This window comes from Falco biarmicus, chromosome 15, assembly GCF_023638135.1.
Source record: "Falco biarmicus isolate bFalBia1 chromosome 15, bFalBia1.pri, whole genome shotgun sequence".
NCBI lineage: Eukaryota > Metazoa > Chordata > Aves > Falconiformes > Falconidae > Falco > Falco biarmicus.
The window spans coordinates 23637004-23664957 of NC_079302.1; the positions used below are offsets into that span (position 1 = coordinate 23637004).

The following is a 27954-nucleotide window of genomic DNA, read 5'->3' on the forward strand; positions in this document are numbered from 1 at the left end:
CAGCGCGCAGGGCAGCAGCCTTTATTCACGGGCCGCCCGGCGGGGGCCCCAGGGGCAGACGGGGGGCCTCGGGAACCCCCCACCGTCAGTTCTCCAGCTCGCCCAGCCGCAGCCGGGCGAAGTCCGCGGCCACCCGCAGCGCCTGGGGCAAGCAGCCCACGTTCCGGCCCGTCGCCTGCGCAGCGCCGTCCTTGCCGCCGCCTTTGCCGTCCATCAGCCCCGACACCTCCTGCACCCACCGGCTGGCCTTCAGGCCCCTGGCCGCAGCCTCCTGCGCGGGGAGAGAGAAACAAGGAGGGAGCTCGACCTCGGCCCAGCCAGCGGCGAGGGAAGAGGGGCCGTGGGCAGCACCCAACAGGGCAAAACTCTTCCAGGTGCAGCCCCTGGCGAAGAGCCAAGCCACAGCCCCCTGCCCACAACCGTGTTAACTCCTGGCTCTTCCCCAGTCACGGAGCACAACGCCTCTCCCCCCTCCTCTGCAGCCTGAGGACAACCCCAAGCGTAAGGGCTGCAGCTCCTGCCAAACCCACGGGAGTTCCAGCCGCGTGGTGTTTGTCACTGCCCGGGGGCTGCAGCCCCCCACCACGGCTGGGGAACAGCGGGCGAGTCCCGGCGGCCGTACCTGGGGCACCTGGCACAGGCAGGTGATTCTGCCAGCTTCCTTATCCACAGCGAAGAGCATGGTGGCAGTCTGGGGGGAGTGAGCCTTGAAGAGCTTCAGAGACTCATTCAGGGCCTGCAGGAGGACAAACATCATGGCAGCACACCTGCCCCGGTGCTCGCAGCCAGCCTGGCTCCCGCCCCCACTGGGACCTCGGGAATCTGGACTTTTGTTAAACCAGCCAGCAGCACCCTGCAGTACTCCCCCAAACACAAGCCACCTCCACACTCCTGGCTGTGCAGAAGCCATGGCAGAGGACACAAGCCCTGGCTGTGACCCCTCACAGCTGCAGCAGGAGCTATTTTATTTCCCCACCTTCCATTATCCAGGAACTGGCTGAATTAGCACCAAAGCAAGTGAACCTTTCCCTGGGTGTAATGGCTGGAGGGGAAAACGCTCTGCTGTGCCATGTGAGCTCCCAGCAGGAGGGAGCGGCTGTTCTACAGTGAGTCAGGAGGACTCAAATGCAGCGTGAAGAAGCTGCAAGGGTTATCAGACACAGCAGACACACTGTAGAAACCAGGGAGACTGCCACGCGTCCTGTTATTCCCAAGGAGACCATTATCCTTCGCTCGCACAGACAGCACGATGTGGCACAGAGCTCGCAGGAGTGGGCTTTCCAGCGAGCAGCAGTGCTGGTCTATTAAGATAGGGGAAGCATAGCTCCTTGGGCTGCCAGCACCACCATCCCCTGGGATGTACTTTTCCTCCAGGAAGAATGCTGCATCAGCACCCACCGCTGGCATCATGGACATGGGGATGGCCACAGAGAGCAGGCAGGCGTCTGTAGACAGCATCAGCTCCAAGACTCCCGAGATGGAAATTTAAATAGAGCATTACAAGCAGAGCAGTCCAACTTCAGGGCACCGTTGGCCTCCACTGCCTGGCACTTGCTGGGCTCAGCACTGTGGCACAGTGCACACAGGGAGCTTTTGTTCACAACAGAAATCGCTCAGAAAGAAACTGAACCTCTTCACGGAGGCGGGAAGGAGCAGCTTCAGCCCTGGCTGGAGAACTTGAACCTGCTGCAGCACGCAGCGCCCAGAAGCTGGGGAGCAGCTCTCCAACCCTCTCCACACACTCAGCCCAGGACACCGTTCCCAGAGCTGATCTGCAACGCCCACAAGCGTAACAGCCACTGTGGCCTGGTGGCTCTTCAGAGCTCCTTAAGCCTGCACTTTAGTGTCATGACAGCTGCTGGATCGGTCTCACCTGGACACAATGTGATTTCTATCGGGGTCCCCCATCTGCCACTGGGTCTGGAAGCTCAGCAAATGATCAAGACCCCAGCCTCCCCTGCAGACCCATGTGTTAATCCAGGTGGGACATGGGGGGGGGGGGGGGGGGCATCCCAGTGGTCCTCCCCCTCTTTACTAGCCACTTCTCTGGGCTGGCAGGTAGCAAGTGAGACCACTCTGTAACACAGCGCTGCCTCCCCGAGTGAACAGAGACCACCTAGCTGCTCCTCAGGCACAAGGCAGGTTGCTGAGGAGAGACCAGACCTTCCCGTACCTTTGCTGAGGCTCCATTCTCCATTTCCATGATGACCAATGGCTGGTTAGGGTGACTCTCAATGACTTGCTTGGTCTTCTCCAGCACCTGAGGACAACAGTGGTCAGATGCTAGAGCGCATACATTACGTTTGGACACAAGAACCACCCAGGCAGAGCTTCCCTGCAGGTACAGAGGCCCCCAAGGTGCCCAAGCACACCCACAGCCCAGCCTAGAGTGGCCTCACGCTGCAGAGCCAGAACAAAATGTATTGGCAAGTGGGTACGTGTGGCCAGCGAGGCAGCAGCAGTGCTGTGTGTGAGTCCTCTTCCAGGAAAATCCAATGGGATCCAGGAGGAAGAAGCCGACACCCAGAGGCACCATTAGGGCAGAGGCACCCCAACTTCTGAGACACGCTGCCAGCGCTTCAAGCCAGGGAACAGATGTGGAGGTAGCCATGCCCCAGGAGGGAGCAGGGGAGGCTGGAAGGCCAAACAGCATGAAGGCCATCCCCACAGCTCAGCTCCCTTGCATGCTGGACACAAGTGGAGCTCCCCAGGGAGTCCCCCACAGCCCTCCCATACTGTCCTTTATTCCCAACCGGGGCTCACTCGTTTCTGGATGTCAGCTTTGCTTGCTCGGTCCAGGTCATCCATGATTTTCTTCAGTGCTTTAACAGCCTCTCTCAGTTCATCTTTTTGCCACTGTGGGATGACAGCAGTGGCTAGTGTCTGCAAAACAGGAGTAGGCAGAGGGTTAAAGGTACTGCTGACCACAGCAGGAGATGCTGCACCACACTTGTGAACCTCATGTGCCTCAACTGGCAGAGCCCAGTAAGCTGCTCTCCTCTCCCAGCACCAACAGCCTCAGGCACTAGGTGCCAGCTCCAGCACCCACAGGATGCAGGGCTGCTTGGGCAGGAGCAGGAACCTGCACTTGGGCCTCATTCTTACCAGACAACACTGGCAATTGAGGTCCCGTTCACTTGGGGACAGAGCACTGCTACCAGCCTCACCTCACTGAGGTCCATGATCTCCTTCTGCACGTCCTTGTTGGGAGCTGTCTGAACCTTCACCTTGGCCTCCAGGGCTGACAGCAGTTTCCCAAGGCTGTCCACTTTCCGGAGGGCCTGGCAGAACACCATCACAGTTAAGTCAGGCAGGGAGATGAGCGGGCCAGGCTCTCGGCCACCCGCGTGAGAAGGGGCGAGGAAAGCTGCAGCCCCAGGACGGAGCTCAGTGACTCCTCAGGAAGCAGCAGAGGCAAAGCAGGCGGCACTTGACCAGAACCGGGGTGTGATGCTGGCAGACAGGCCTCAGGACTCTTCTTTGACAGAAGGAAGGTCAAGATCCTTCTGTCAACCATCTCCCCCACCAGACCCCTTTCTCCCACTCCGGGAAGCACCAGCCCAAGCTGGCCCAGGACCAAAGTCACCTGCCTCCTGCAGCAGACAACCGGATGGATTCTCAGACCTTGCAGCTCTCCTGCCAATCTTGCCGGCTGCTGAGAGCTACAGACTCGCAGCCCACTCTGCAGGGCCACCAGAGCCAACCCTGCAGCCACCTCGCAGGCCCACCCCAGGCCCTTCTGCCACACTGACGCAGCAGCTGCAGCTGAGACTTCCCTTCCCTGCTCTCTCCTTTGACTGCAGCACAGCCGGGGCCTCCAGCACCGCCTCTGCTAACAGCAGCATCCTTCTCCATGAGCCCCTCAGACACTCATGCCGATTTTCCCTGGTGCTCAGCATCCCAACAGGGATATTGGGCAAGTTTGAACCAAATTAACCTTCACACAGTGTTAATATATGGGATTTCACAGAGGATCTCTCCTGCCTCCCCTTACCTTCCGAGCTTCGGCCCCAGTGACTGCAACTATCCTCCGGATGCCTTTAGCAATTGCTTCTTCTGAAACAATCACAAAGGGGCCAGCATGGCTGGAGTTCTGCAAGTGCCTTTGTAAAGAACCCAGAAAGACCCACAATAAGACAGAGTTAGAAGTCCACCTCTCATCTCAGCAGGAATCAGCATGGAAACAAAAAAAAAACACCCTGCCAGGGAGATGCAGCAAGCATGGGGACAGGCAGAAAACCCAACCTAGCCGCTAAAAGCATATGAGTGAGGCAAGGGTGGCCAAGGCTATGTTCCCAGCACCATCAGCAGGCAGGGACAGCATACAGGCAGCTTTCCCTGCCTGCAAAGGCTGATTTTAAACACAGAGCGACTCAGGACCGGGAATGCAAAGGCACATCATCACCACCACCTCCAGCTCTACCCTGGCTGTGCCCAGCATACACCCACAGCACTCTCAACAGAGCTCGGGCTCTGCAGGGACTCCTTCCCAGCCACCCTGCCACCTTCCTCAGCCTCTCCAGATACTCACGTCCCTCCGCAGAACTCAATAGATGTGATGGAGCCCGCGGGGCCAGAGGGGTCGGCCAGCAGCTCCTCCACAGGGATGCCAATCGAGACCACACGGACAGGATCAGGGTAGGTCTCGTCAAAAACTGCCCGCAGTCCCTGGATAGCTTTGGCTGCTGCGAGAGGGCAGTCCTTGGCGTACACGGTCTGCAGGCGACAAGGAAGGGATGCAGGCCAAAGCCGGTCCCCATCAGCTGTGAGCAAGGGCCCACATTTCCAGGGAATCCTGACTTCCTCTGAAAGATCCTAAGAGGGAAGTTCTGTGCCTCACCTGAGCTGGGGTTTGTTGAGCTGTAGGGGTCCCAAAGTCACTGACAGATCCCTTATCTTTAAAATTTCTGACACCACTGCCTGCTTAGAGTTGCTGCATGCTCCTGTACATTCAAACGGTTTCTAACTGCTGACACCTGAGTGGAGCACAGGGTGCTCCAGGCTCTGTTCTGACACAGGGCTGGTGCCAGGCAGAGCAACTCTTTCACCATTGAGGACACACCGCTGGGGTGACTGGGCATACACGCGGTAAATCCAGCCAGGCCTGCAAAACTACTCTGCCAAACCTCTCAGCTCTTGTAGCTAATGCAACACTAGAGCAGGCATGGAAACACTCCAGTCCTAGAGAGGGCCTGGTACCAACGAACAGAGCAACCTACATGGAGCTGTCCCACTCAAACTCCCCCAAGGGGATGCCAATCTGTGCACAGCACTGCATCAGCAGCTCAGAAGACTCCTGCTGGGCCAAACCCCCAGCATCTGAGATCATCCAGAAGGCTCCAGGTATTTTTCTCCCGAGTATATCCAACCCGGCAGCCATACCCACCTTTGCCTCCTCAACCATCTGGTTGGCGATCCCTTCGACTTTCTTGATTTCCTGGGTGGACAAAGCCCCCTTGGCCGTGAAGTCAAACCGCAGCCTGTCTGGCGCGACCAGCGATCCTCTCTGGTCAGCTTCCCCCAGCACTGAGCGCAAGGCGAAGTTGAGGATGTGGGTGGCCGTGTGGTTGCTCATGACCGGCCTCCGCCTTGTCTGATGGAGGAAGCCACTGTTAGACGGGGTCCCATGCTGTGAAGCCAAGGTCACCTCCAGCAGCAGAAGTGGAGGTTAAGGCACTGCTCCAACAGGAACCTGAACTAGCTCAGAAGACTAGGAAGCACTTGTTACACTCGCTGCCTGGGAGCCTCAGCTAAGGGAGTAAGACACTCCCCACCAGATTTGTACATGGATTTTCCCTGGCAGTCCCCTTGTTGGGCCTGCCTGGAGAGAGGCCAGGGACAAACCAGGTCACAGACGCTGATCTCTGCCCCTTGGCAGGGAAAAGCACTGCAAGGTGGAAGCCTTCCCTCTTGCTCCAAGGTGCTGCCTCTATAGGGAAGGGAAATGCATTTTGCAGGCTAGGATCAAGCCAGGACTCACTCTGCAGGCTGAGCCCACAGAACCCATGTCTGGAGCGGGGCCAACAGCCCGGCTTCTCTGCTGGCATCCAGCAGACAGTGGGGCACCATACATGTTCCACCTCCCAGTTGTAACCCAAAACATGTTTCTACTGCCGATCATCAAAACCCGGCGAGCACGGCTCTGAGCCAGCCAGGCACTGTCTGCCTCATGGTAGGAGAAAGCCAGGCGCCAAGCGGGAGAGGCCTTGGGTCAGCCAACCTGGGAAGGCCACAGTGCTTGCCTGGATTGTGTGCTGCAGGGAGAGCCAGCCCCCAGAGCGGCACTGATGAAGAGAGGCAAACCAAGGAAAAGAGATGAGGCCACGTGCTGTGACACCATGTCTTAACTCACCTCATCAATAGACAGGTGGACCTGGTCTCCTACTTTCAAGCTTCCATACAGAGTTCCCATGTGAAGCACGTAGCCTCCTCGGACCTGCACGTTCTTCACCGTGAATTCCGTTTTCTGTACGAAGAGGGAAATGCACCTAGTGAGCAAGGCGAGAGGCCAAGGGGAGGCTGACAGTCCAGCCAGAGGTCTGAGCTGCAACTGGAAAGGTCTCAGCTGAGATCCAGACTGCTGCGTGTGATAGGAGAAAGCTGAGTGTCCCCCGGCACAGCACATGGCTGCCCAAGCAGAGAAGCGAGTGAAGATGGGGCACAGATACGGGGCACAGCAGAGCCGAAGGAGCTCGCCACCGCAACTCCCCATCACAGCTCCAAAGCACCGTCCTGCACAACAATTCCACCACCACCACTGCAGGCACCCACATTCTGGCAACAGCCTGATGCTGCAGCACAGAGTTCAGTTCCCCCAGAAGCAAGGGGAAGAAAACTCTACCACATCTGTGCCGTGCTGCACCCCAAAAAGGAAACCCACACAATGCCTGACACCAGCCATGGGCAGGAAACTGCTAGAGCTTGCTTGGCCCCTTCTCCTCCTCTGCCCAGGCCCTGGGTCAGGCTGAGTCCAGCAAAAGGCTCTCAGGCCCACTCACATCCTCCCTTCCGTCGTCATCCTTGACCATGTAGCCCTCGTCATAGATCTGCCCACCCTGCTCGGCATAGAAGCAGGTCCGGTCCAGCACTATCCCACACTCCTGGCCAGTGGATACCTCCTCCACAAACTTCTTCTCCCTGCGGATGGCTTTCACTGTGGCCACGAGGCTCCCAAAATCTGTCACCAGGACAACACACAGCGTCAGTAAGATAGGAAAACCTTGCAGGCACCGTACAGGAGCAGAACTTCAGAGTGAGCAACGACCTCCCAGCTACTACAGGAGTTTATGGCAGCTACCACATTTGCAGGGGGTAAGGAGAAGGAACCAGGGCAACAGTTAGCTGGATAAGAGGGAATTTCATTCTGTGTTTTCTAAGGCAGGAACTGTCACTCTTTCCACAACTATGCAGTAAAAGTCAGCAGCACACATGGCTACAAGCCTGGGGCCTCCTGAATCTCCACCAAATCAAAAAATTAGCAGGAAGAGCCAGAGCAAGTGAGCCAAGGACCCTCTAACAAATCAAACAGAAACTGAAGAAGTCTCCTGCGGCACTGGCAAAGAAGCAGCTGAGAAACACAGACATAGGTGACACAAAGCTGCAGGGAACAGGAATCCCCTTAAGTTGGCAACAAGGGACCTGAGCAGTACAGCAGCCCCCGAACTATCTGCCCTTCTCTTGCCGTGCTTGATTTGTAACAAGCCTGTCTCCACTCCCGCCTCCATGTCCCACGAAAGATGAGCCCAGAGGGGATCTCGTCGAGGTACACGGCAGGAAAGGTTTGGCAGCAGAGGATGATTCTGAGAAGTTTTTTTCATACCATAGGTACCGCTTGGATCTGAAGAGTAGCTGTATTTTGGCGAGTCATCAGTCACCTCCAGCCCTCGGGCCCTCAGCTCTTCAATGGCATAGATGTCCAGCATGAGCAGGTCCTCCCCTCCAGCACCCTTGCCCTGGGATTTGAGCTGCCAGTGACAAACACCAGAGTTTAAGAAATCCCACCTCAGCACGGGCCCACGCACAGCAGCCTAACTGGACACCTCACTCGCATCTCTGGGCAAAGCTCTAAACTGCGGAGCTCTTGGGGAAGCTGTGTGCCAGTAGCTGGAGTGCTCCCATCTTTTCTGGCTTCAGAGCGGGCTGTTCCAGCACCACCAGCATGCAGACAAAGTGAGCCAGAGCCCAGCGAGGGCGAGGCAAGTACCCAGACAGCCCGTTGATGTCACTCCCTGCCGCTGCCGCTGATGTGTTGGGAGAAGAGGCACCCAAGCCGCAGGCCTGCTCGGACACTGCGGTCCTGAGCTTCCCTGTCCGGAATGGAGCAGTGGGGAAGTGCTCCCAGAACTCCCCTAATTCTGAAGGCTGAGCTCGAGGCTCTGGGCCTCGCAGTACTAGTGAGCAAAACCAGCCCCAGCTGCACAGAAATGACACGTCCCACAACAACTGCAGTGCCCTGGCCTTTCCCACAGGGCGCCAGGACATGCAAGGTATGAGCAGACCCGGTAAGAAAGGAACAGACCCATGACTGCAAACAAGGCTGGACACCCTCCCTGCCCACTTGTAGACCAGCTCCCGCTGGAGCTGTTACCTACCTGCGCATTTTTCCGCTCTTCCTCAAAGCCCTCCATGTCCACAACAAGGCCTTTCTCCTCTGCAATCAGCGCAGTGAGATCCGCAGGAAAACCGTAGGTGTCATACAGCAGCCAGGCAGTATCGCCTTCAGAGAAAAAACAGAGTGGTCAGCACCCCTGTTCCATGAGGTGCTGCTCCTTCCCTGCTCTCCAGCCAGCTCCGTCCCACCAGCTGGCTCGGCACTACAGCGAACAGCTCTGGTAAACACGAGCAGCTAAGAGGCTCCTCTCTGACGCAGCAGAGATCACACAGTCACGTTGTGTCTGGGCAGCTCAGGAACCTGAGCAAGTGAACACAGGCCAGAGGAGAGATGGGTGGCCCAGCTCTGAGCAATGATCTTTTGGCTCCAACTCTTTCCCCCCTCTACCTTCCATTGTTTCTCAGCTCGCAGCCCAGCTGAGTCCTAACTCAGTCCCAGATAATAAATGCCTTTTGGTGCACCGAGACAGAAGTCACAGCCTCACCAGGGATGGTTTTACTGTCCCCCAGGCTCTGGATCTTCCTGTCCAGGATGCGACGTCCTCTGCTGAGTGTTTTCAGGAACTGATCCTCTTCTTCATTGATAATGTCCTTCACCATATCCGGGTCCTTCTTCAGCTCAGGAAAGGCATCTCCCTACAGATCCAAAAGGATTAGTCCTTCAGCACGGAGATCTGCACAATTCAGCAGCAGAAGGCTTTGGCAGATACAGTGGAGCAGGGGAAGAACCTACCAGTGACTGCACCACCACATCAACCAGAGTAGCAAAGAAGCCCTTAGGGGCATTGAGCTTCTCATGGGAGTAGCGCACAGCCCGTCGGAGAATCCGCCTTAGCACATACCTAGGGAATAGCAGAGCCCATCATGCATCCCCCTCGTGTTCTCAGGGGATCCACCAGCATCAACCTGGCAGCACCACCACCCCCAGGACCAAGGACACAGGGTTCTCTCCCCACATCTTCTCTCAAGTCGCTGCTCACAGCGGCAGGAAGCCAGAGCTGAGGTGCCAGGCCCCAGCTCCATGACCCTGACCTACCATGTGATTAAGAGTCAGTCCTGTGAGTCCAGCAGCACCCACAGCACAGCCCCCCAGCCCAAACTTCATGGCTTTCTTGACAGCAGCACTGCACTAACCATGGTTTCATGCCTGTTGGCCCACAGCGATCCTTTCTGGGGGTGCTGAGCCAGACTGGTGCTCACACCAACCCTCAGACCTGCGTGCCTTGGCCCTTTGGGCAGAGCTTGCTACAGGGATTCAAGCGTCAAATATACTGAGCAAACCCTCTGGTACTCACTGCTTCGATGACAAATTCAAAGACATCTCAGAGACCCATGAGATCCCAGTCCCCCCAGGGAAGCTGTGCCGAAGAGAATGGGAGAGGCAGCCTTGCAGCAGCTCCCTCCTTACCCTCTGCCCGTGTTGTCAGGTCTGCCCCCATCAGCGAGGGCCAGCGTGATGGTCCGGGCATGGTCAGCCAGCACACGGTACGCCATGTCTATACCGTCAGCGTCCTCGGCACCGACCTGCCCCATGTACGGCCTGGCACCTGTGCCCTGCGCAGAGAGGAGAAGGTGGTGGGCAAAGGGGACAATTATGGACAGTGGGGACCCGCAACATGGCAGAACAACAGGGAAGCACATTGGACGCCAACCCCATCCTGCTGCCTGCAGCCAGAGGAGGCACACTCCTCCTGAGAAGAGGTGACTCACTGAAGCCAGGGAAGGTGGAGAGCTGTGAGGCTCCTCTCTGACTGCCCATGTTTCTGGGGCCAAAGGATCTCCAACACCAGAGGGAAGAAAAGCCAATTTATCCCAACATTAAAAGCCCAGGGCAGAAGAAAGAGGGAGGAGGACAGAATGCAGGGAAATCATCTGTTTTGCACACTGGCTCAAGGTCTCAGCCTTGCATAACCCACCCAGCCAAGAAACCTTTCAAATTCTATCACATGGGAGACAGTCCCAGCTTCCCTCTCATGGCCTGTTTTTATCCATGCTCAAGGGAAAGGTAACTGCTGTAACAAAGCAGTGCTTACAAGTGGTGCAAACCTCACACCATGGGCACAGCCCCTACAGCCAGGCTCCCAGCACATGGCAGGAAGGGAGGCAAGGACACATCGGCTGTGTCTAGCCAGTGGCTTCAACACCAAAGGAAGGCAGCCCTCCAATTCCAACTCTGGAGCTCTGCACCTCATTCCTCAGAGGCAGCATGAGCCTAGGCTCTCCTCCCTGCATTTTTTCCAGCACGATCTGCAGCCAGGAAGCTCTATCTCTTCCATAGAGAGAGAAAAAAAAAAAAAACCACAACAGCTTGGACTTGCACACAGAGGCACACAGAGCTCCCAGCACTGGTAATGTGGTCCACCCCCAGTTCTGCAAATGACTGTCATGGTTTACAGCAAAGACCTCCCCTCCTAGGGGATCTTCTACAGATCAGCATGTTCCAGGTGAGAGACTGAAGGACAAACTCTGATTCTGGCTTAACAGCACCACGTGCTCTCTACCACGTGGCAAAAAGATGGCACTTGGCCATACAGGACTGCAGAGCATCTCCCACTTGGGAGAGGACCAAGGAGTGTGCCGTCCGGACAGTTCACAGAAACACCTGGGAAAGCTGCACTGCTCACTGCCCTGTGTTTTCCCCTAGAAACGTGGCCCAAGGCAGCGATTACCGTGCCAGCCTGCACTTCTGCCCTCACGGTACAAATGCACAGAGCCTGCAGCAGCTGGGAAAGCAGAGACCTGCAGACACAATCACCCTGTCCGACCAGCCCCATGCGTCTCCCCAGGGATTCAGGGAAGGGATGCAGCTGGGTCAGGCCCAGACCCAGACTCCCCAGTTTGTACCTTCTGGATGGCTTCAAAGTAAGGAAGGAAAAGGTCTGTGTCGTAGTTGGACATCTTGTTCTGCAGCACAGAGACCAGCCTCTCCAGGCCCATCCCAGTATCGATACTTTTCTTAGGAAGAGGCTTCAGTGTTCCATCAGCTTCCCTGCCCAGCCACAAAAAGAAAGATGAACTGTTATGGACAGAGGGTCTGCAGGGGCAACCCTACCTCTCTCCTCATCTCCACGAGACTTTGTTCCATCAGATTCACAACACGGGCCCATACACAAGCCACACAAAGGACAACACTGACGACATATAGTTAGCAAGATCCTCAGTGACAACTTAGACCCAGAGCGGGATGGCACTTATTCACTGCTGAACTCCTGGTAGATGAACTGAAAAAATACTTCCAGTACATCCCCAAAGCCAGTGTGACTGAGCTCTTCTGTACGGGTGGGTCAGGGGACACAGCAACACAAAGTGCACAGCTCATGGAGATGAGGGAATGGTGAGCAAACCAGGGGCAGCTGAGAGTACGCGGTCTGAGCAACATCCCGTGCCGAGCTGGGGCAGCCTGGGGAGGGAAGCAGGTCTGGCTCACCTATTGAACTGGATGAACACCAGGTTCCAGATCTCCAGAACGTTGGGGTCATCCTGATTGACCAGGTGTGAAGCATCTCTGTCCCCAATCCGGTCATAGTGGATCTCGCTGCAAGGGCCGCAGGGGCCAGTGTCTCCCATTTCCCAGAAGTTGTCCTTCATGTTGCCAGGCAGAATCCTGCCCTCAGCCAGCCTGTGACAAGAAGCTCTTATTGAACACCAGAGGCTGATGGCAAGGCCAGCGTTCCCAGGTCATGGGCTACACCAGAGAAACACCAGTTCACTGACTCCCCGGCTGAGGGGATGAATTGTCAGAGTTTTGAGACAGACCAAGCCAACAGCCTGACTCCCAGGATCCCTGCTGAGGAGGACCAAGTGAACGCTGGCACCTGGCACTTGTCCCAGGCGGCAGCAGAGGCCGGCACAACCCCTCAGCGAAGCTGCTCCAAGACGACAGGGGGAATCTCTGACTTTATATATGCAAGACAGATTTGGCCCCGCAGTACAGAGATGTGTCACGGGGTCCGTGGCAGGTTTCAGAGGGGGTTACAGCCACAAGACCAAAAGCATCATTTCACTCCTACATCAAGCTCTGGCCCACGCACAACCTGAGTGCTGAGTATGGCTCACAATTCCTCATCTCAAGGAGGGTGAGGCAGAAGTAGCAGATGTATAGAGGAGGGCAACTAAACCTATCTAGGGGTGGAACAGCTGCCTTAGGAAGGGCATACAGAAATGATGAGGACTCTTCAATCTGGAGAGGACAAGGCTGGGCAGGAGATTACGACTTAGATTTAGAAAAACCCAACGGGTTCAAAACAGAATGTAGACACACTCTAAAGGAGCAGGGCCCCAGACAGAAGCTCAGGGGAAGAGATGGATGACCCTCTAACATACTTAATCCAGTGACTGCGGATGCTGGGAGGGGAGGAGGTAAACAGAGCGCAGGCCACAGTCAGGCCTGCCTGCTTTCCCTGCACAGCATCTTCTCAGCTGCTGACAGAGGCAGCACACGGGGCTGGACAGACCACTGATCTGTCCCAGCGTGGCACTTCTTATCTAATTAAGCTTACACAAGAGATTGTGAAACGAAATCTCTAGTATTGTCTATCTTATACCAGTGCTTCCCTTTGGTTTTGCAGCTCCACCACCTGCAAACGTTATGTGCGACATTTCAATTTTATTAAAAACCGCCATTATATGTGCTCCACCACATAACATATGCCACCTTTCTCTGAATGACTACTGCACATCAAAACACGCACCTCCCTCTGTTTAAAGGCCTTACCCTAAATTCAACCATATCTGCTTGCACTCCAGGTCCGGTTGCAGTCCTGCAGCTTCATTTCCACCAAAGTAAGTGACATAGAGTCTTTCCACAGGGATGCCAAACTCCTTGGTGAGAAGGTCCAGTGCCAGTTTACAAGCAAGTTCCTGCAGAAGGAAAGATGAGGTCAGCAAATGAATGCAAAGACAGCTTCTCTTCAGCACGCAAAGTACTGGCTACTGTAGGTATCAGTAGCTAAACCACCAAAAACTTTCAGACTTCTGACATAAGAGACAAACTGAAATATACAGTGAACAGGGCACAAGAAACATCTCCTATGGCTTTCCAGATGCAGCCAGGCATGTTTATGGCCCAAAAAAAGCCTTTTAATTCTGCTGTTATTCTGTATTCTTAAAATCCTCTTTCTGATTTTGAATGCTACATTATCAAGAAGCTTGGGAGAGGACATCATTTTACAATCGCTCCTGTATGAAGTCCATCCATCATAGCTGCACAGCACACACAACTCCCCACAGCTCCAGGACAGCCACTACAACCTCTGCCTGAAGACTCCAAACTGAGAGAGTTAACATAATCAGCTTTGTAAACCTTAAGTAATCTCAAAACCTTCTGCAGGGCTGGGTCAGCTTCCAAACTCATTTATTCCAAAGGAGCCACATGCACCTTAGGAACCACTCCGTGCCAAGATACCCTCTTTCCTCTTGGCAATTGTTCTGCTGAGTTCATAGAGATGAGTAATTTCGTGCAAGAGATTCAGAGCTGCACCTAGCCTGTTTTACCTTGAAATAATCCCCAAAGGACCAGGACCCCAACATCTCAAAGAAGGTGTGGTGGTAGACATCTTTCCCAACGTCATCCAGATCATTGTGCTTGCCCCCTGCTCGGATGCACTTCTGCGTGTTGGTGGCCCTGTTCAGTTTAGCAAGCGGGTGTGAGGGGTCGATGGTATTGAGGAAGATGGGTTTGAACTGAAAGGAAAGAAAAAAGGGCAATCAAGAAAAGCACTAAGAGACTGTTTTCAAACACTGCAAGCAACAGCAAGGCAGTAAACGTTGTCTACATCATGATACCACTAGCCTGGAGACAACCAGGGCAGCTTTCAGAAACAACAAGCCTGCTGTATCCTGCCTGTGAGGAGGCTGCAGCACTGCCTACAACAGCACTCCCACACACGCATGTGTTCCTGGAGCTCACCAAACCCCAGGACTTCCAAAGGGACTGAAAGTAGCCAGATTCCCAGCTGATAAACAAAAAATAATAATAAATAAAAAAAAAAATCAGTGAAAGCTGTCTGCTGATCTCCAGCAGAGCCCTTTCAGCAGCTTAGCCTCAACCACTCCTCAAAGATGCCATTAGCCATTTGTGCCAGGACCAGCTGTGGTACAAAGGGTCAAGGAAGGGAGGCTGGCAGTGTTCGCATCGCCGCAGTCAGCCCAGCAGACACAGGAACGTCTTCTAGTGCTCTCACCAATTTTGTGAGAGCACAGAGGGCTCCAGCAGACACACCAACCACCTCTTTGTGACCAGAAGGAAGATGCAGAAAACAAGAATAATTTTCCACACAAACAGCTCTGCAAGCAGCTTCACAGGTTTCAACTGCTACAGGATACGTTCATAAGGACCACAGTACCAGAGTGGGAATCCTACCTGATTCATACCAGCATTGGCAAAGAGCAGGGTGGGGTCGTCCAGGGGGATTGTAGAAGATGAGTGCACATAGGTATGCTTGTTTTCCTTGAAAAAGTCAATAAACCGTTGACGAATCTGACTAGCTGTTAGCAGAGCTTCCATCTCGAAGCTTCAAGTCACAGCTGTCCAAAGCAGGCAGAAGGGAAAGCAGCAAGGCCTTGGTGCAGTCTGAAAAAACAACAAGGTGCTTACATGCTGTCAGCTCAAGCAAGAGCATGAGGATGAACGCCCCTGTCTCCTGACAGGGTCTCCCCACATTGGGCAGAGCGCTTTCACTGAGACCTCAGCTCAGCCACCCGTCTGCCCCAACAGCGCTGGCTCAACCCCAGACCTCGAGAGCTCCACCTCAAGTTACCTGCTCTTTGAAAACACGCGGGTGTAAAACACCGAGTTCACCTGGATGCTGAACTTAGTAAGAGGTTGTATTTGCCTTGCTGGGGACATGGGGAGCAGGGGGGATTGCCAAGTCCTAAAATCATTAAAAGTGATTAAATCATAGGATCATAGAATGTGGTTAAGCTTGGGAACGACCTCTGAATGTCACCTCATCCACCCTGCCCTGCTCAACACGGGGTCAGCTCCAGGGATGGCTGGAAACGTTCTCCTGAGAGGAACCACATCGCCCTACGGACACCGGGAGCGGGTGACAGTCTGGAGGAGAGCACCTCCTGCCCATCCTCACGGGGACATCCAGCCTGGCCCCTGCCAACGGAGCGCGGGGCGGTCACCCCGGGGGACAAGCTCCCAGCGGCTCTGGTGCTGAGGGACGTCTGACATGGCCTCACACAACCAAGGCCAGCGGGTCGCTGGACAGACGGGACCCCAGGGAGGAGGGGACCCCATGAGGGCGGAGGGGACCCCACGAGGGAAGGACACGGCGCAGCGGCGTCTCCCGGGCAGCGCAGAGCCTCTGCCCCGACACCACCCGGTGCGAAGCGCCCCGGGGGGTCGGCAGCCCCGCGGAGACCCGCCCAGCGCCGGAGGCCAGGCAGCCCGCCCCGGCCCAGCGGAGGCCAGGAGCTCGGCGGAGGCCAGGAGCCCGGCGGCACCGCCACGCACCCCCCCCCCCCCCCCCCCCCCCCCCGCTGCCCGCCCCGGGCCCCTTGCCCCGCCAGGCCGCTCCCCCTCGGCCCGGGGGACCCGGCCGGGCCAGAACAGGAGACAAACCCCGAAGGCCAGCGGGGCCCTGCCGGGCCCTGCCACACTCCGGCTCCGGCCCCCACCCCCTCCCCGTACCTCCCCGGCCGCCACCCGTCGCTCCGCACCGCCGGCCGCGCCGCAGCGCAGCGCCCGCTCCGCTCCGCACCGTACCGCACCGCCCCCCGCCGCAGCGCAGCGCACCAGCTCCCCATTGGCTATCGCGGCCGTCGCTCTGGGTCATCCCCGCCTCCTCCTCGCGGCCGGCCTCGGGGGCGGGCCGCCCACCGGCTGATGCAATGGCGGGGCACGTCGGCCACGTGACGCGGCCGGGCTGAAGCTGCGCCGGGCGGCGCCATTTGAGGAGCGCGCGCCTGGTGGCGGCGCAGGGGCTGTCGAGGCGCTCCACCCCTCTCGCTGCCGGTACCGGGGCGGCGCGGTGGCCTAAGGCCTTAGGCCAGCTGGCACGGCCCCGCTCACGGGCGTGGGGAGAGCAGGGGGCTGCAGGAGGCCGAGGGCGTGCGGGGCAGCTGGCTGGGCGCGGTGGATGAGGTGGCTGCTGCAGTGGCGGCCAAAGCCCGGTGGGCTTCGCTGCTGGGGTTCGTAATGGCTGCAAAGCCTTTGTGCGGGTCTAAGGGGACAAGGCCGCGGCTCGGAGGTGCGGTGGGGGGGGTCACTGCATGATGAACGTGCTCTGGTCATGCAGTTGGGCAGTGGATGGCGTAGGGGCATGCGGCCCGATTTGAAGAATCAGTCAGCAGTATGCAGGCGAGCGGAGGTGATCTTTATTCGGCAGCGCAGGGTGCAGGGTGCGTGGGGGATCGCTCCACCAAAGTCATGCACCCCGAGGGGATTTTTCAGTCCCCCCTTTATACAAGCTACTCATACCTATTCATGAGTTTTCCAAGAAATTGTTTACATATTCATTACAATTCTGAGAATTCATTTACGTATCTCGTGCCTGCACAGTGTCCTTGAGGAGTTGTCTCTGTGCAAACTCTATTCCTCAGCGGCCATGTTTAAAGTCTCCATCTTCGCCATGTTGCATGTACAACAGGAATCTTAAGACAAAATGCTACTTCTAAAGATAACCAACCCAAGGACTTAGCAGTCTGTGCATCTGTCATGTGGCAATAAGGGTCCTTGGACATTTCCCAACTTTTAACTAAACATAGGTATGTCATCCTTTAGATAAGTGGTACAGCATTCACTATTCAGGCCCAAGGCCGAGAGGCACAGCACACAGGGGAGGTGCCACTTGGGCAGAAGAATTCACTGTGAGGACAGTCAGGCATTGAAATGGGGGCCCCGGAAGACTGGGGGGTCCCTGGAGGTTCGTGAGGTCTGGTTCAAGCTCTGGGCAACCTGCAGTCATTGCTGACCCTGCTCCCCCTGATGAGGCTTGGGCCAGAGTCCTCCCAAGTCCCCTCCAGCCTGAACGGTCCCCAGCTGTTCTGCGGTGATGGGACCTTGTAGCTCAGTCCTGTCTCCTCCCCAGAGCATCCCTTCTGGCCCAGGCTGTGGATCCTGAGCCACGAGCACATCTGTGCTGCTGTCCTTGGCCTTGGTTGGCTTTGGTTAGCCCTTTCACTTGCTGCTCGCCTTGCCCTGCTCGGTGCTGGCCTGCGGCCGTTCACACCGTTCCTGTGTCTGTTCTTTCCTTCCCAGGAAGCCTGGAAGGAAAAGAGGAAACTCTGGTCTTGTTGGTTCCTAATGGAAACTGCTCTGGATGCTGCTTGCAGATAGCAGCAGGCACGGGCAAGTCTGTGCAGTGCAATTACTTGCACAGGTGATTACATCCTTAATAACCCCTGCTACAGCGGGTCCGAGTCTGACAGCATGCAAATCCACACCCAGCATGCTTACCTCTTGGGGGAGCAATAGTCTACCCACCAAGGTGGAAGGAAACATCACTGCTTCCTCTTCTCCATGCTCTACATCACCTGAAAGCACATCTTCCAAACCTGGAGCCCCACCACCTGGCCCAAGTATTTCTTTGGTGATTGCCAGACCTGGAACCACTGAAATACTTGGAGGGAATAGTCAGCTCTGCCCCCTCCACCAGACCGAGTGAGACTGGGCAATAGACAGGTCCATTTGGGCACATCCAGACAGACTCATTCCTGCCCACTACTTTCCTCTTCTTATTTTCTCTCACATATTAAATTCAGGTTGCCCCAATTCTTCTGTTTCAGCTGAGCCTTTTAACATGGCAGCTCTGTTTCTTTTAGCACCTCACTCCTGTCTCCTAAAAACCCGTGCCTCCAGGCTGATCTGGACTTCAGGAGCCTTTGCAGGCACCTCTTGGGCTGATAAGCATCCAGCAGCATCCGTCAGCAAGGAGAAAAGGAGAAGGGTGATGGCCATGACCCTGGAGCCCCAGCAGCGAGTGGTCAGGGCTGCAGGAAACTGGGGTCTTCTTTGCTGGCTCCTGGGTACTGTGGGTGAAGGTATTGGTGTGACCTGATCCTGCAGTGTTAGAAATACCTGTCCTGCACTTCCCAGGTTGGGCTTTGGATCACCACCCCTGGGTTCAGCTATCACAAACTCACCCCCCGAAGTGGGAGATTGCCAGTCACAGAGAGGTCTGGACCTGTTTTCCTTTTCCTGGTGCTGTTTCCAAGTGGTCTTCCAAACCTGTGGTAGGAGTGACCCTCCTCCTGCAGTTACAGGGACCCTGGGATCTGGGGCTTTAGAGGAGGGAAGTGGTGGGGAACTGGGCACTGCAGGAGACATGCAGCCCCATGTGCCAAAATGCCAGGGAGCCCTTGGTCCACCCTGGGACCCTGGCTCTGTGTGGGGCTGGTGAGGGGCCGGGGCTGGTGCTGGCACCATTCTGTCCCCGTGGGCGCCAGCAGCCCCGCCCTGGGCTGTGCCTGGCTTCTCTTTGTGCCGAGCAGGCGGCAGTCCTGCCATGTGTCACCGCCTGGCACGGCGGTGGTCCTGCCATGTGTCACTGCGCGGCATGGCAGCAGTCCTGCCATGTGTCACCGCCTGGCATGGCGGCCACTGAGATGGCTGCGCTGGCTCAGAGCGTCCTAGTGACAGGGTCCAACTGCAGCATCAGGCGGGAGCTGGTGAGGCAGCTCGCCGCCAGCCCCCGACCCCCCCCAGCACATCTTTGCCACCTGCCGCAACCCCGAGGGTCCGAGAGGGAAGGGTCAGTGTGGGCACAGGGCATGGGGATGGTCCCGAGCCCGGTGGGCGCAGGGGATTCCCAGTCCCCATGGCTCTGCCACCTCACTGCTGGCCCTGGCTGGGTGGCCCAGCAGTGGGGCAGGAGTGCTCTGGCGGGGTCTTATTGCCCCCAGCCCCCTGGTTATGGCAGTGCCTGACCTAGCTGGGTGGGATGAGGCTGCCGGGGCAGACATGGTGCCCATGTCCTCAGGGCTCGCTCCTGGGTGTGCCAATGGCCGGTCAACCCCTTCTCCATGCTGGGATCACCCAGAACAGGGGGCAGTGCCTGAGCTCAGCACCACCCTTCTCCTGCCAGCCATGGCAATGCTGCCCTGCCCTGGCCTCTGGGAATGGTCCTGCACGCTTTCCACCAAATAACCAAAGCCACCCTGGCCTGGCCGCAGCTGGGGTGACCTGGGAGCACGGGTGGGAGACCTGGCTGTGCTGCTGGTGGCTTCTAACCGCCTCCCTTGCTCCATCACTTTGTTTCCAGGCCCTGCAAGAATTAGCTGCCCAGCACCCTGGCATCAAACTGGTCCAGCTAGGTATGGAGCAACCTCCCTCCCTGCGCCCAGCATTGCTTGTAGCCCTTTGCTTGCTTTGGGGATGGGACCAGGGGCAGCTCTGTCAGGCAGCCTGCCTCAATGCTGGCAGCCAGGCAGCTCCAGCTCTGCCAGGTGGGGAGGGATCGGTGCCCATCTGGGCAGGCTTCCCTCTCCAACCAGAGCTGTCCTCTGGCTGAAAGCAGTCAAACTGGCTTTGGAGACAGGCAGAAGCGGGTCTGTACACCTCGGCTGAGCATGTTTCATGGGAAAGGTATGCGTTCTGTTCCCAAAGATGCTAAATATGGTGCCTGAGTTTTGGGCTGGGACACACAGGTTCGCAAAACAAAGCAAGGCAGAGCACAGCAAGCAAACTTACTGGCTGGTCCCTAAGTAGGAGGGTTGGTTTGGGGTCTGCTTGGAGGTGGCCACAGTCGGCATCTCCTTTGCTGCAGGTAAAAAACAGGGAAAAGAAACGGGCTAAAAGGATGCATATGGGAAATTTGGCCTTCAGTAGTGTTGGTATCCCAGATTGATGCTCAGACCCAGAAGCATGCTCCAGTTCAGGATGTTTGCAGCCTGGACTGGGAAGATGTCCTTTTGTCCTTTCCCTGCTCCCATGGAGGCAGGCCAGATTTGCTGGCCTTTGTCAGCAGCGCCCGGGAGCAGCAGGAGAAGGTGGCAAATGGACCTGGACAGCACAGGGACTTGGTGGAGTAAAGGGAGCGCAGCCACGGCAGCGTTTGGTGCTGCCAGGGTCAGGGTGTTCACATGCAGGAACCTTCTGAGGTGCAGGGCAGGGACGGGGGCCTGCAGGGGGGGGACACCAGGCTGAAGCGTGAGATAAGGAGCACCGGGCTGAGGAGCGTGGTCTCCTGCAGTCGTGCCTGGAGGCAGACGATGCTGTCTGAGAGAGCAGGGGCTGCTCACAGCCACTATTTTTTTAAGAAGAGTTGGTTGAAAAAACATCCAAACCCAAAAGAAGTGTTTTGGGGAAGCATTTGCACCAGAATTGCTGCAGCTGTGAGAAGTGAGGTGAGAAGCAGCCAGACCTTCTAAATGCATTTCCTTAGAGCCAGTAACAAGCAAACTGAGTCAAAGCAGTGCAAAGCCCCTATCGGTCTCTACCTATGATGTGTTTAAAAACACCTGAAAATTTCGAGTAAATTTTTAGTATTTCTTAGCAAAGAAGGCATTCCTGAAGTGAGACTTTGCTACAAAGAGGCAGCAAATCTCTCTCATGTTATTAAACATATTATTAAAGTATGTGGTACTCTGTGTTAAGAAACAGCACCTTTAAAATTACCTGTGGGCCCCAGCCGGCAGCACGTGATGGGGGAGCATGCTTGCTTTGCTCACCAAAGCATGGCCAACATGAAAGGGACACCACCAGGGGCTGACTGCTAAATAAACAACCTTTACTAAAACACACACACACCCCAAAACCCAGACTGTCTATAAAGCCCCAAAATAAGCTAAAAAGCTATGAAAAATCCAACAGCAACAAAGTATTTTTTAAAAAAATATAAGCTGCTTTAGTCTGTCTTTCTCCATCTTGCAGACAGGTTGGCTTCAAACCAGTAACAGGAGTACCACTTTTCAGAAAGGACAGTTAAAACATAGCTCCAAAATGCATGACCTGTCACTTCCTTTCATTCTCGCTCTCTCTCCTCCTCATCCTTATCCTCTTTATTTCTTCCAAGGAGAAAAGAGTTTGTTCCTTCAGCAAATTTTGCTGGCCTAGCACTAGGGATGTGCTGGTCCCACACGCCTGGCCCCTTGGAGAAATGACTCGGGTAGTCCAAACAGAGCAGTTAATTGTTCACCAAAGTGCCTGAAAGATGCCACACACGTGGGGGGGCGATGGAGCCTTGAACTCCGTTGAATCATTATCTAAAGAGGAGTCACTAAGAAGCACCCTGTGATATGTCCTGCAGCTCGCCACGCATGTCCTGTCAAATTCCAAGTCTCCATCCCTTCACAGATGGCAGCCCCACAGCACATTATCTCGTCAAATTCCCCTAAAATGTTTTCTGACACTCTACAAAGGAAGGTCTGTGCTGCGCAAGGCAAGGTGGTTACAAGTCCCAGGCCACTCGAATACTTGCTTACCACCATAAGACACCAGGCCAGTTAAAAATGCCAGGAAAAAGGATTGTTCTGCTGCTCATCAGTGTAGCAAATACTCCAGGAAAGGAGTCTTCAGCCTTACAAACCTCTGCTAAGTCAGTCTTGTTTAAGCATGATTCCAGAAACACAGCTCAGGGGCCAAAAAGTTGCAAAAAAGAAATCTGGCTCTATGATCTGCCCCCCACAGAAGGCTTGTCAGACCAGCACCTGCAATAACTGTGTGCAGAAACGTGTGCGGGAAGCAAAGGCACGCTCTGAATACTCAAGTCTCTTAAGGGCTCGGTGGTGTACTTAGGATATTAAAAGGCAATATATAAAGTTTAATGTTGGCCTAACTGGCCCATTTCAGACCCTGAGGGTGTTTAGATGACCTCTTTTAAATAGACAATGGCCACGTCAGTGGGGCGAGCACCTGGTAGCGGGTGCACATCCTAACAAGCAAACCCAAAAGCTGAACACAAAAAATACCACTCCTGTTGCTTTAGCCAAAAAATCCTGCAATTAAAGCATGGCAGATTTTCAAAAAGATACCAATATTTAAGTGAAGAAAAAGGCACTGGAAATGCTTATCCCTGTTAGCACAATTCCAGTTGTTTCTGGTTCCTTGAGGTAGGTTTGTCCCCACAACTTGGCCAGAGCATCTGTAGAGATGGGGAAGTTCAGGCTCAGAGCCTGCAGACAAATACTACAGGTTATATCCCAAATATAATAATAATAATAGTAACAACAACCACCACCACCACAAACAATAATAATAATTGTTATTATTATTATTGTTATTATTATTTATATTTTATTACTTAGCTAATATATCAGCTCCAAATCCTCATCAGTAACAAGGTGAAACAAAAAATATCTGAAGAAAAAAGAAAGGATTTTCACATACAAACGGCTGCAAAGCTATAGGAAGTTAGGCTGTGAAGATCAGTTTAAGCACAAATTGTTAAAAAAGGCAAAGATAGCTTTAAATGATCATTCAGAATATATATCAACCAGAGAAGATCATCATGTAATTCAACAATGAAATGAATGTGCCCCTGCTGTGTTCCCAGCCCCTGTACCTGCTGCGCAATAGAGCAGGACTTGAAGAGTGTAGCTCGGTTGTTTCCCCCGAGATGGGGATTCTGTCCTTAAAATGTGCCCATCCAGCTGTGTTGGCCCCTGATGGAAATAAAACGGGCAGTCTCAGTGTGCAAGGACCAAGCACCCCTTGTGCAATCACAGATCCCTTGAATACAGACAGCAAACACAGCTACGTTCTTCTCGCCAGTAGCCTCTGTACAAGCAAAAAGGAGCTGAACTGAGGTTTAATTCACTGAGGCTGTGAAACCAAGAGGTGAGGACAAACGGCTGCTCATTTCAATGTGCTTAACATCCTGACCTGCTAAACCCGGTCCTTTCTTTCTGGATAATGCTGGTTTAAAGAGAGGCACTCCAGCCACAGCACGCTTTCCAGCCAATGCTGCGTGACCCGCTGGAGCTCTCCTCCACTCTGCTTTTTGTCCCGGCAGACGCAGTGAACTTGTCCAGCATCCAAGGGGCCGTGCGGGCTGTGGGGTCTCATCTGGAGGATCAGGGCTTGAACCTCCTCATCAACAACGCGGGCATCAGCTCGCAGGCCACGCTGCGCTCCCTGGATTCACAGGAGATGCTCTCCATGTTTGCCACCAATGTGGTCGGACCACTCCAGGTTGCCAAGGTACATCTGGACCTTTTGGCTTTCTCCCTCTTGAGGAGATGTTCCCCGTGGGAAAGGTGCCCTCAGTTGGGTGGGTTCTTGCTCTCTTGAACGAGGCAGACTGATGGGGCAAGACCAGGACCACAGGTCTCCTCTGCCCAGCCAAGGAAGCAGGGAGGCAGCTCAGTCCAGCCCCAGCATCTCCCATGCTTCGCTCCTCCCCAGCTGAAGCTCCTGCCCGCCCCAGGCTGGCTGTGCCAGCTCACTCCATCCCTGGGGAAGGGAAAGGCTGGAGCTTGGTCCCTCCATGGGGCATCCTCCCCATCCCCTGCCCTTGTGACATTTGTCCAGCTGCTCATCCCTGGTCCACAGCAGAGACCTCCAGGGCAGTGCTCAGGCTCGGGCTCGTTGTGTGTTAACAGAGTGTCAGTGTCTTTGCATCAGGAATTCCTGCCCCTCCTGAAGAAGGCTGCGAAGGGTGCAAGGAAGGGGGGGCTGAGCTGCAGCAGGGCTGCGGTCATCAACATCTCCAGCAAGCTGGGCTCCATCGGGCTGTGCCTCCGGGTGCCAGAGGCCCCCATGTACGCATACCGTGCCAGCAAGCTGAGGTGCCAGGGGAGGTGCTGGGAATGCTCTTCTGCACACAGTGCCCATGGAGGGGAGCCCCTGGGGGCACCCGCCTTCCCCAGGCCACCACCCCCTGCCTGCTTCTCTCCAAGTACATGGAGACCAAGACAGCAGCACCCAGGACTGAGCATTTCAGGTGGGTTGTGCTGATGCTTTACCCCAGGGCAAAGTCCCGTTGCCCACCCCCACAGCCATTTTTTGGCTGGGAGGTGTCCCCCCTCCTGCCCACCCATGCCCCAGGTCATGCTGGCACGGCGGTGCCTCTTCTAGGCTGCCCAGAACATGGTGACGAGGTGCATGGCTGCAGACTTCCAAGACAAGGGCATCTTGTGCGCGGCCATCCATCCCGGCTGGGTGAAGACCGACATGGGGACGGAGAAGGTACTGGGCTGTGCAGGGGAGGGTCAGCAGGACTCCTGCTGTGCCCCCAGCTCTCAGGGAGGGCAGGGGCACTCAGGGCAGGGGATGTTGTGTCATGCTGTGATGCCAGGACCATCTCCTGGGGCAGAGCAGGCAGGGAGCGGGCAGCACGTGCCAAGTGCCAAGCACACGGGATAGCCAGCCCCGTTGGCACCCTCAGCACGGACAGCAGGGGGGTGGCAGGGGGGGAAATGCCCCCACGAGCACCGTGGGTGCTGCTCCCCGGGCCATGCACCCTCCTGCCTGCCCAGGGCCGGCTGCTTTCCGTGCTGCTCGCAGCCTGCAGCAGTGACACTGGCCCTGTCCTCCCCTGCAGGCGCCCCTGATGGTGGAGCGCAGCATGCGGGGCATCCTGGCCGTGCTGGCCAGCCTCTCGCAGGACACCTCCGGAGCCTTCCTCGACTGGGCAGGGAGCAGCCTGCCCTGGTGACGGGCGCGCAGGCGGCACCTCTTGCCTGCGCCTCAGCCCCCCACTCGCCCCTTGGCACGGGCCTCTGCTCGCCCCCAGCCGCCCCGGGCTGCCAGGGAGCGGGAAGGGCATGGGAAGCAGCTTCGCTCCCCTTGGCCGGCCCACGCGCGGCCCTGCAGCCCCCTGTACCCCCCACCTCTGTAAACACCGGGAGCTGATACCTCTGCTCTGTCTCTGCGCCCCCAGCCCCAAACGCCTGGGCTGAGCCCAGCGCATGGTCCCTGCACGCTGCCCGCGCACGTCTGTCCGTCTGTCCCACCGCGGCCGAGCATCCCCCAGCTGAGGGGAGAGGGCAGCTGGTCCCTGTGCCCCCAGCCCCTCGGGCACCCTGGGCTGAACACCCGGGTGTGCCCCGCAGCTGGGCAGGGGGAGAGCCGGCCCTGTGCATCAGGACATCCCGCCTTTCTCCTCCAGGGAGAGGGGCTCTGTCCTGGCTCCGGTGCCTCCCGGGGGGCACGTCTCTGGGGGTCGGTGACGGTGTCACTGGACACACAGGCTGCGACTCATGGGGACACCAGTGACAGCTGCGGGTCAAGCGGGCAGCTGGGGCACCGACACAGCCCGCGGTGAGGAGGGGTTGCTTGGGCAGGGGCCTGGCAGCGCACAGCATAGCCGGGGGTCTCAGGCAGGGCTTTATTGAGGATGCAGGGCAGGCGGGAGCAGCGGCCAGGGCCCCACTGCCAGGAGTCTGGCCGGCACCTCACCAGGGCAGGACCTTCCCTTCCCAGTCCAGGAAGGTGCCGGTGTCCTTCTCGGAGAGGGAGGAGAGCACCTTCAGCATCCCTCGCACGCTGGCATCCACCGTCAAGGGGGCCTGCGGGGCGGAGGGGGAGAGGCAGCCCCTGCCCCAGGGCTGGCCAAGGGCTGCCCTGCAGCAGCCGGGGCCAGGGGCAGGAGCCGCTCGGAGCACCGGGAGAGCCGAGGGGATGGGGCCACAGGCACCCAGGACCAGGGCAGGGGACGGGGCGGGCAGGGGCTCAGGGCAGCGGCTCCCTCCCACGGGAAAACCGTCCCAGGGGCTCCGATGGACCCGCCGAGGTGAAACTCCTACCACGTTTCCGACGGAGTCCCCCATGTCAGTTTGCACCCAGCCAGGGTGGAGAGCAGCGCAGAGGACACCGTGCGCCCGGTACCCCAGGGACTGGCACTTGGTCAGCATGTTCAGGGCAGCCTGCAGGGAGACAGGGCAGGGTCGTCGGTGGGAAGGGTCGGCTGGCTGCAAGGGGACACGTGCAGACCCCGCATCAGGTACAGAGCAGGGGAACCAAACCTGGCCCCTGCACAGTGTGGCAGTACCTTGCTGCAGCGGTATGACACAACCTGAAGCAGATCCCAGCCAGAGGGAGAAGTGATGGAGCCCCCACAGCTGGATATATTGATGATGGCTGCCTTGCTGCAGCTCAGCCCTGAGCCCGGGCTCCCTTGGGCAGCCTTCTTCAGCAAGGGCAGGAACGCCTGCGAGGAGAGAGGAGAGAGGGGCACACGTGGAGGGGCACAGGGGAGGACCAGCTCCTTCCACAGTGGGCAACATTGGCACCAGCACCGGAGCATCCTCCCTCCTCTTCCCCCTGCCCCAGCCTGCCAGGCTCCAGCTCCTGAGCTCCAGCCCACTGCTCCACGAGCCTCTCACTGACCGAGAGCCCATCAGGCACCAGAGCGGAGGCAGGACCCCCTCCCACCCACCCTTCGTGCCCCCTGGGACAGCCCAGCTCAGGTGAGGGTCTCACCTGGCCCAGCAGCAGGGGCCCAACCGTGTTGGTGGTGTAAATCTGGGTCATGTTCTCTGGCGTCTCGTCATCAAGTGTGTTATTTATCACCATCCCAGCGTTGTTGATGAGGAGGTTCAGCCCCGAGCCCCCCACGTGCTCCCCAACTCTGGCTGCAGCTGCCTTGATGCTGGTGGGGTCGGTGACCTCTGCAGAGCCGATGCAGGGGAGGTCAGCACCCACGTCCCCGTGGTGGTCTGGGATCCCCTGTGTGTCCCCCAGGACAGCAGCACCAGGTGTCCCCAAAGGCAGCGACCTATCAGTGTGGCTCCCTTATGGCACTGGGCTCCCAGGGTGTGCACAGCACCAGGGCACTTGCCGGCACTGCACGGGACTGTGGTGCCAGGTGGAGAGGGGAACCGGGGCGAGGGACCCCCACCTCGGGGCACCTACCGAGCGGGATGATGACCAGGTTGGCGTGATTGGAGGCCACATTCTGTAAGTCCTGAGAGAGAGGGCACCGTGTGGGTACGGAGAGGCAGGAGGGGCTGCGCCGAGGCTCAGCCTTTCCCAGACAAAGCCTGTGTCACGCCAGCTCTGTGCCTGCACCCAGCACCCTGCTCCGGCTGTCCTGCTCCCGACGGATGGGGCTCCATGCCTCCCACACTTGCTACATGCCACTGTCCCCTCTGCACATCCCATGCACAGCTGGTCCCACCACTGTCCCAACCCGGCCGCCCTGTGCTGCAGGTGCCCAGCTGCAGCCCAAGCCCTTTGCAGACCCCCTCCTGGCTCTACCCTGCCGCCCTGGCACCCAGCGCCCCCCCCAGCACAGCCCACTGCCGCCCAGCCCAGCCTCACCTGTGCTCGCTGCCCCCTGGGGTCTCGGCAAGTCGCAAAGACCCACTTGGGTGGGTTTCGCATCCCCAGGAAATGCCGGATGAGCCCCAGGCTGATCCCCCGGTTGGCCCCCGTCACCAGAACGGAGCAGACGCGAAGCCCTGCCATGCTGTTGCGCTGCTCTCACCTTGACTCTGCTGGTGCCTTTTGCTACT

The 27954-nt window shown here is 56.9% G+C and overlaps 3 protein-coding genes across 3 annotated transcripts; 1 reads left to right on the forward strand and 2 right to left on the reverse strand.

The window, feature by feature from the left end:
• Positions 1–5: 5 nt before the first annotated feature.
• On the reverse strand, positions 6–16357 carry AARS1 (alanyl-tRNA synthetase 1). The gene is made up of 21 exons (XM_056360843.1): positions 16250–16357; positions 14972–15181; positions 14104–14292; positions 13325–13470; positions 12038–12229; positions 11455–11599; positions 10019–10164; positions 9344–9452; positions 9096–9246; positions 8592–8716; positions 7820–7964; positions 6999–7177; positions 6353–6466; positions 5387–5593; positions 4532–4716; positions 3995–4103; positions 3168–3281; positions 2764–2883; positions 2174–2260; positions 623–736; positions 6–271 (listed from the first exon to the last, which is right to left on the reverse strand). Exons 2-21 carry the CDS (start codon positions 15113–15115, stop codon positions 86–88), a joined length of 2907 nt encoding a protein of 968 aa, XP_056216818.1. The 5' UTR covers positions 15116–15181; positions 16250–16357; the 3' UTR covers positions 6–85.
• A 2792-nt stretch (positions 16358–19149) lies between these two features.
• Positions 19150–25715, forward strand: LOC130159461 (C-factor-like). Its single transcript, XM_056361127.1, is given in 7 exon segments — positions 19150–19254; positions 19256–19310; positions 19831–19872; positions 23511–23698; positions 24122–24278; positions 24573–24685; positions 25041–25715. Coding segments are annotated over 7 exon segments (774 nt in total). The 3' UTR covers positions 25155–25715.
• Positions 25716–25812: 97 nt separating this feature from the next.
• Positions 25813–27922, reverse strand: LOC130159269 (C-factor-like). Its single transcript, XM_056360720.1, has 6 exons — positions 27761–27922; positions 27353–27404; positions 26921–27108; positions 26490–26648; positions 26245–26364; positions 25813–26007 (listed from the first exon to the last, which is right to left on the reverse strand). The coding sequence occupies exons 1-6, from the start codon at positions 27905–27907 to the stop codon at positions 25894–25896; spliced, it is 780 nt and encodes a 259-aa protein (XP_056216695.1). The 5' UTR covers positions 27908–27922; the 3' UTR covers positions 25813–25893.
• Positions 27923–27954: the final 32 nt, after the last annotated feature.

What these genes read in the sequence shown, in the direction of transcription:
- AARS1 (XM_056360843.1), bottom strand. Translation starts at nt 15,115, where the DNA reads ATGGAAGCTCTGCTAACAGCTAGTCAGATTCGTCAACGGTTTATTGAC. An exon ending in ATGTGGTGGTGCAGTCACTG is followed by an intron (nt 9,247 to 9,343) that starts GTAGGTTCTTCC and finishes TTGGATCTGTAG; the next exon opens with GGAGATGCCTTTCCTGAGCT. An exon ending in AAGCTGACATCCAGAAACGA is followed by an intron (nt 2,261 to 2,763) that starts GTGAGCCCCGGT and finishes TGTTGTCCTCAG; the next exon opens with GTGCTGGAGAAGACCAAGCA.
- LOC130159269 (XM_056360720.1), bottom strand. Translation starts at nt 27,907, where the DNA reads ATGGCAGGGCTTCGCGTCTGCTCCGTTCTGGTGACGGGGGCCAACCGG. An exon ending in CCTGGTCATCATCCCGCTCG is followed by an intron (nt 27,109 to 27,352) that starts GTAGGTGCCCCG and finishes TCGGCTCTGCAG; the next exon opens with AGGTCACCGACCCCACCAGC. An exon ending in TGTCATACCGCTGCAGCAAG is followed by an intron (nt 26,365 to 26,489) that starts GTACTGCCACAC and finishes GTCTCCCTGCAG; the next exon opens with GCTGCCCTGAACATGCTGAC.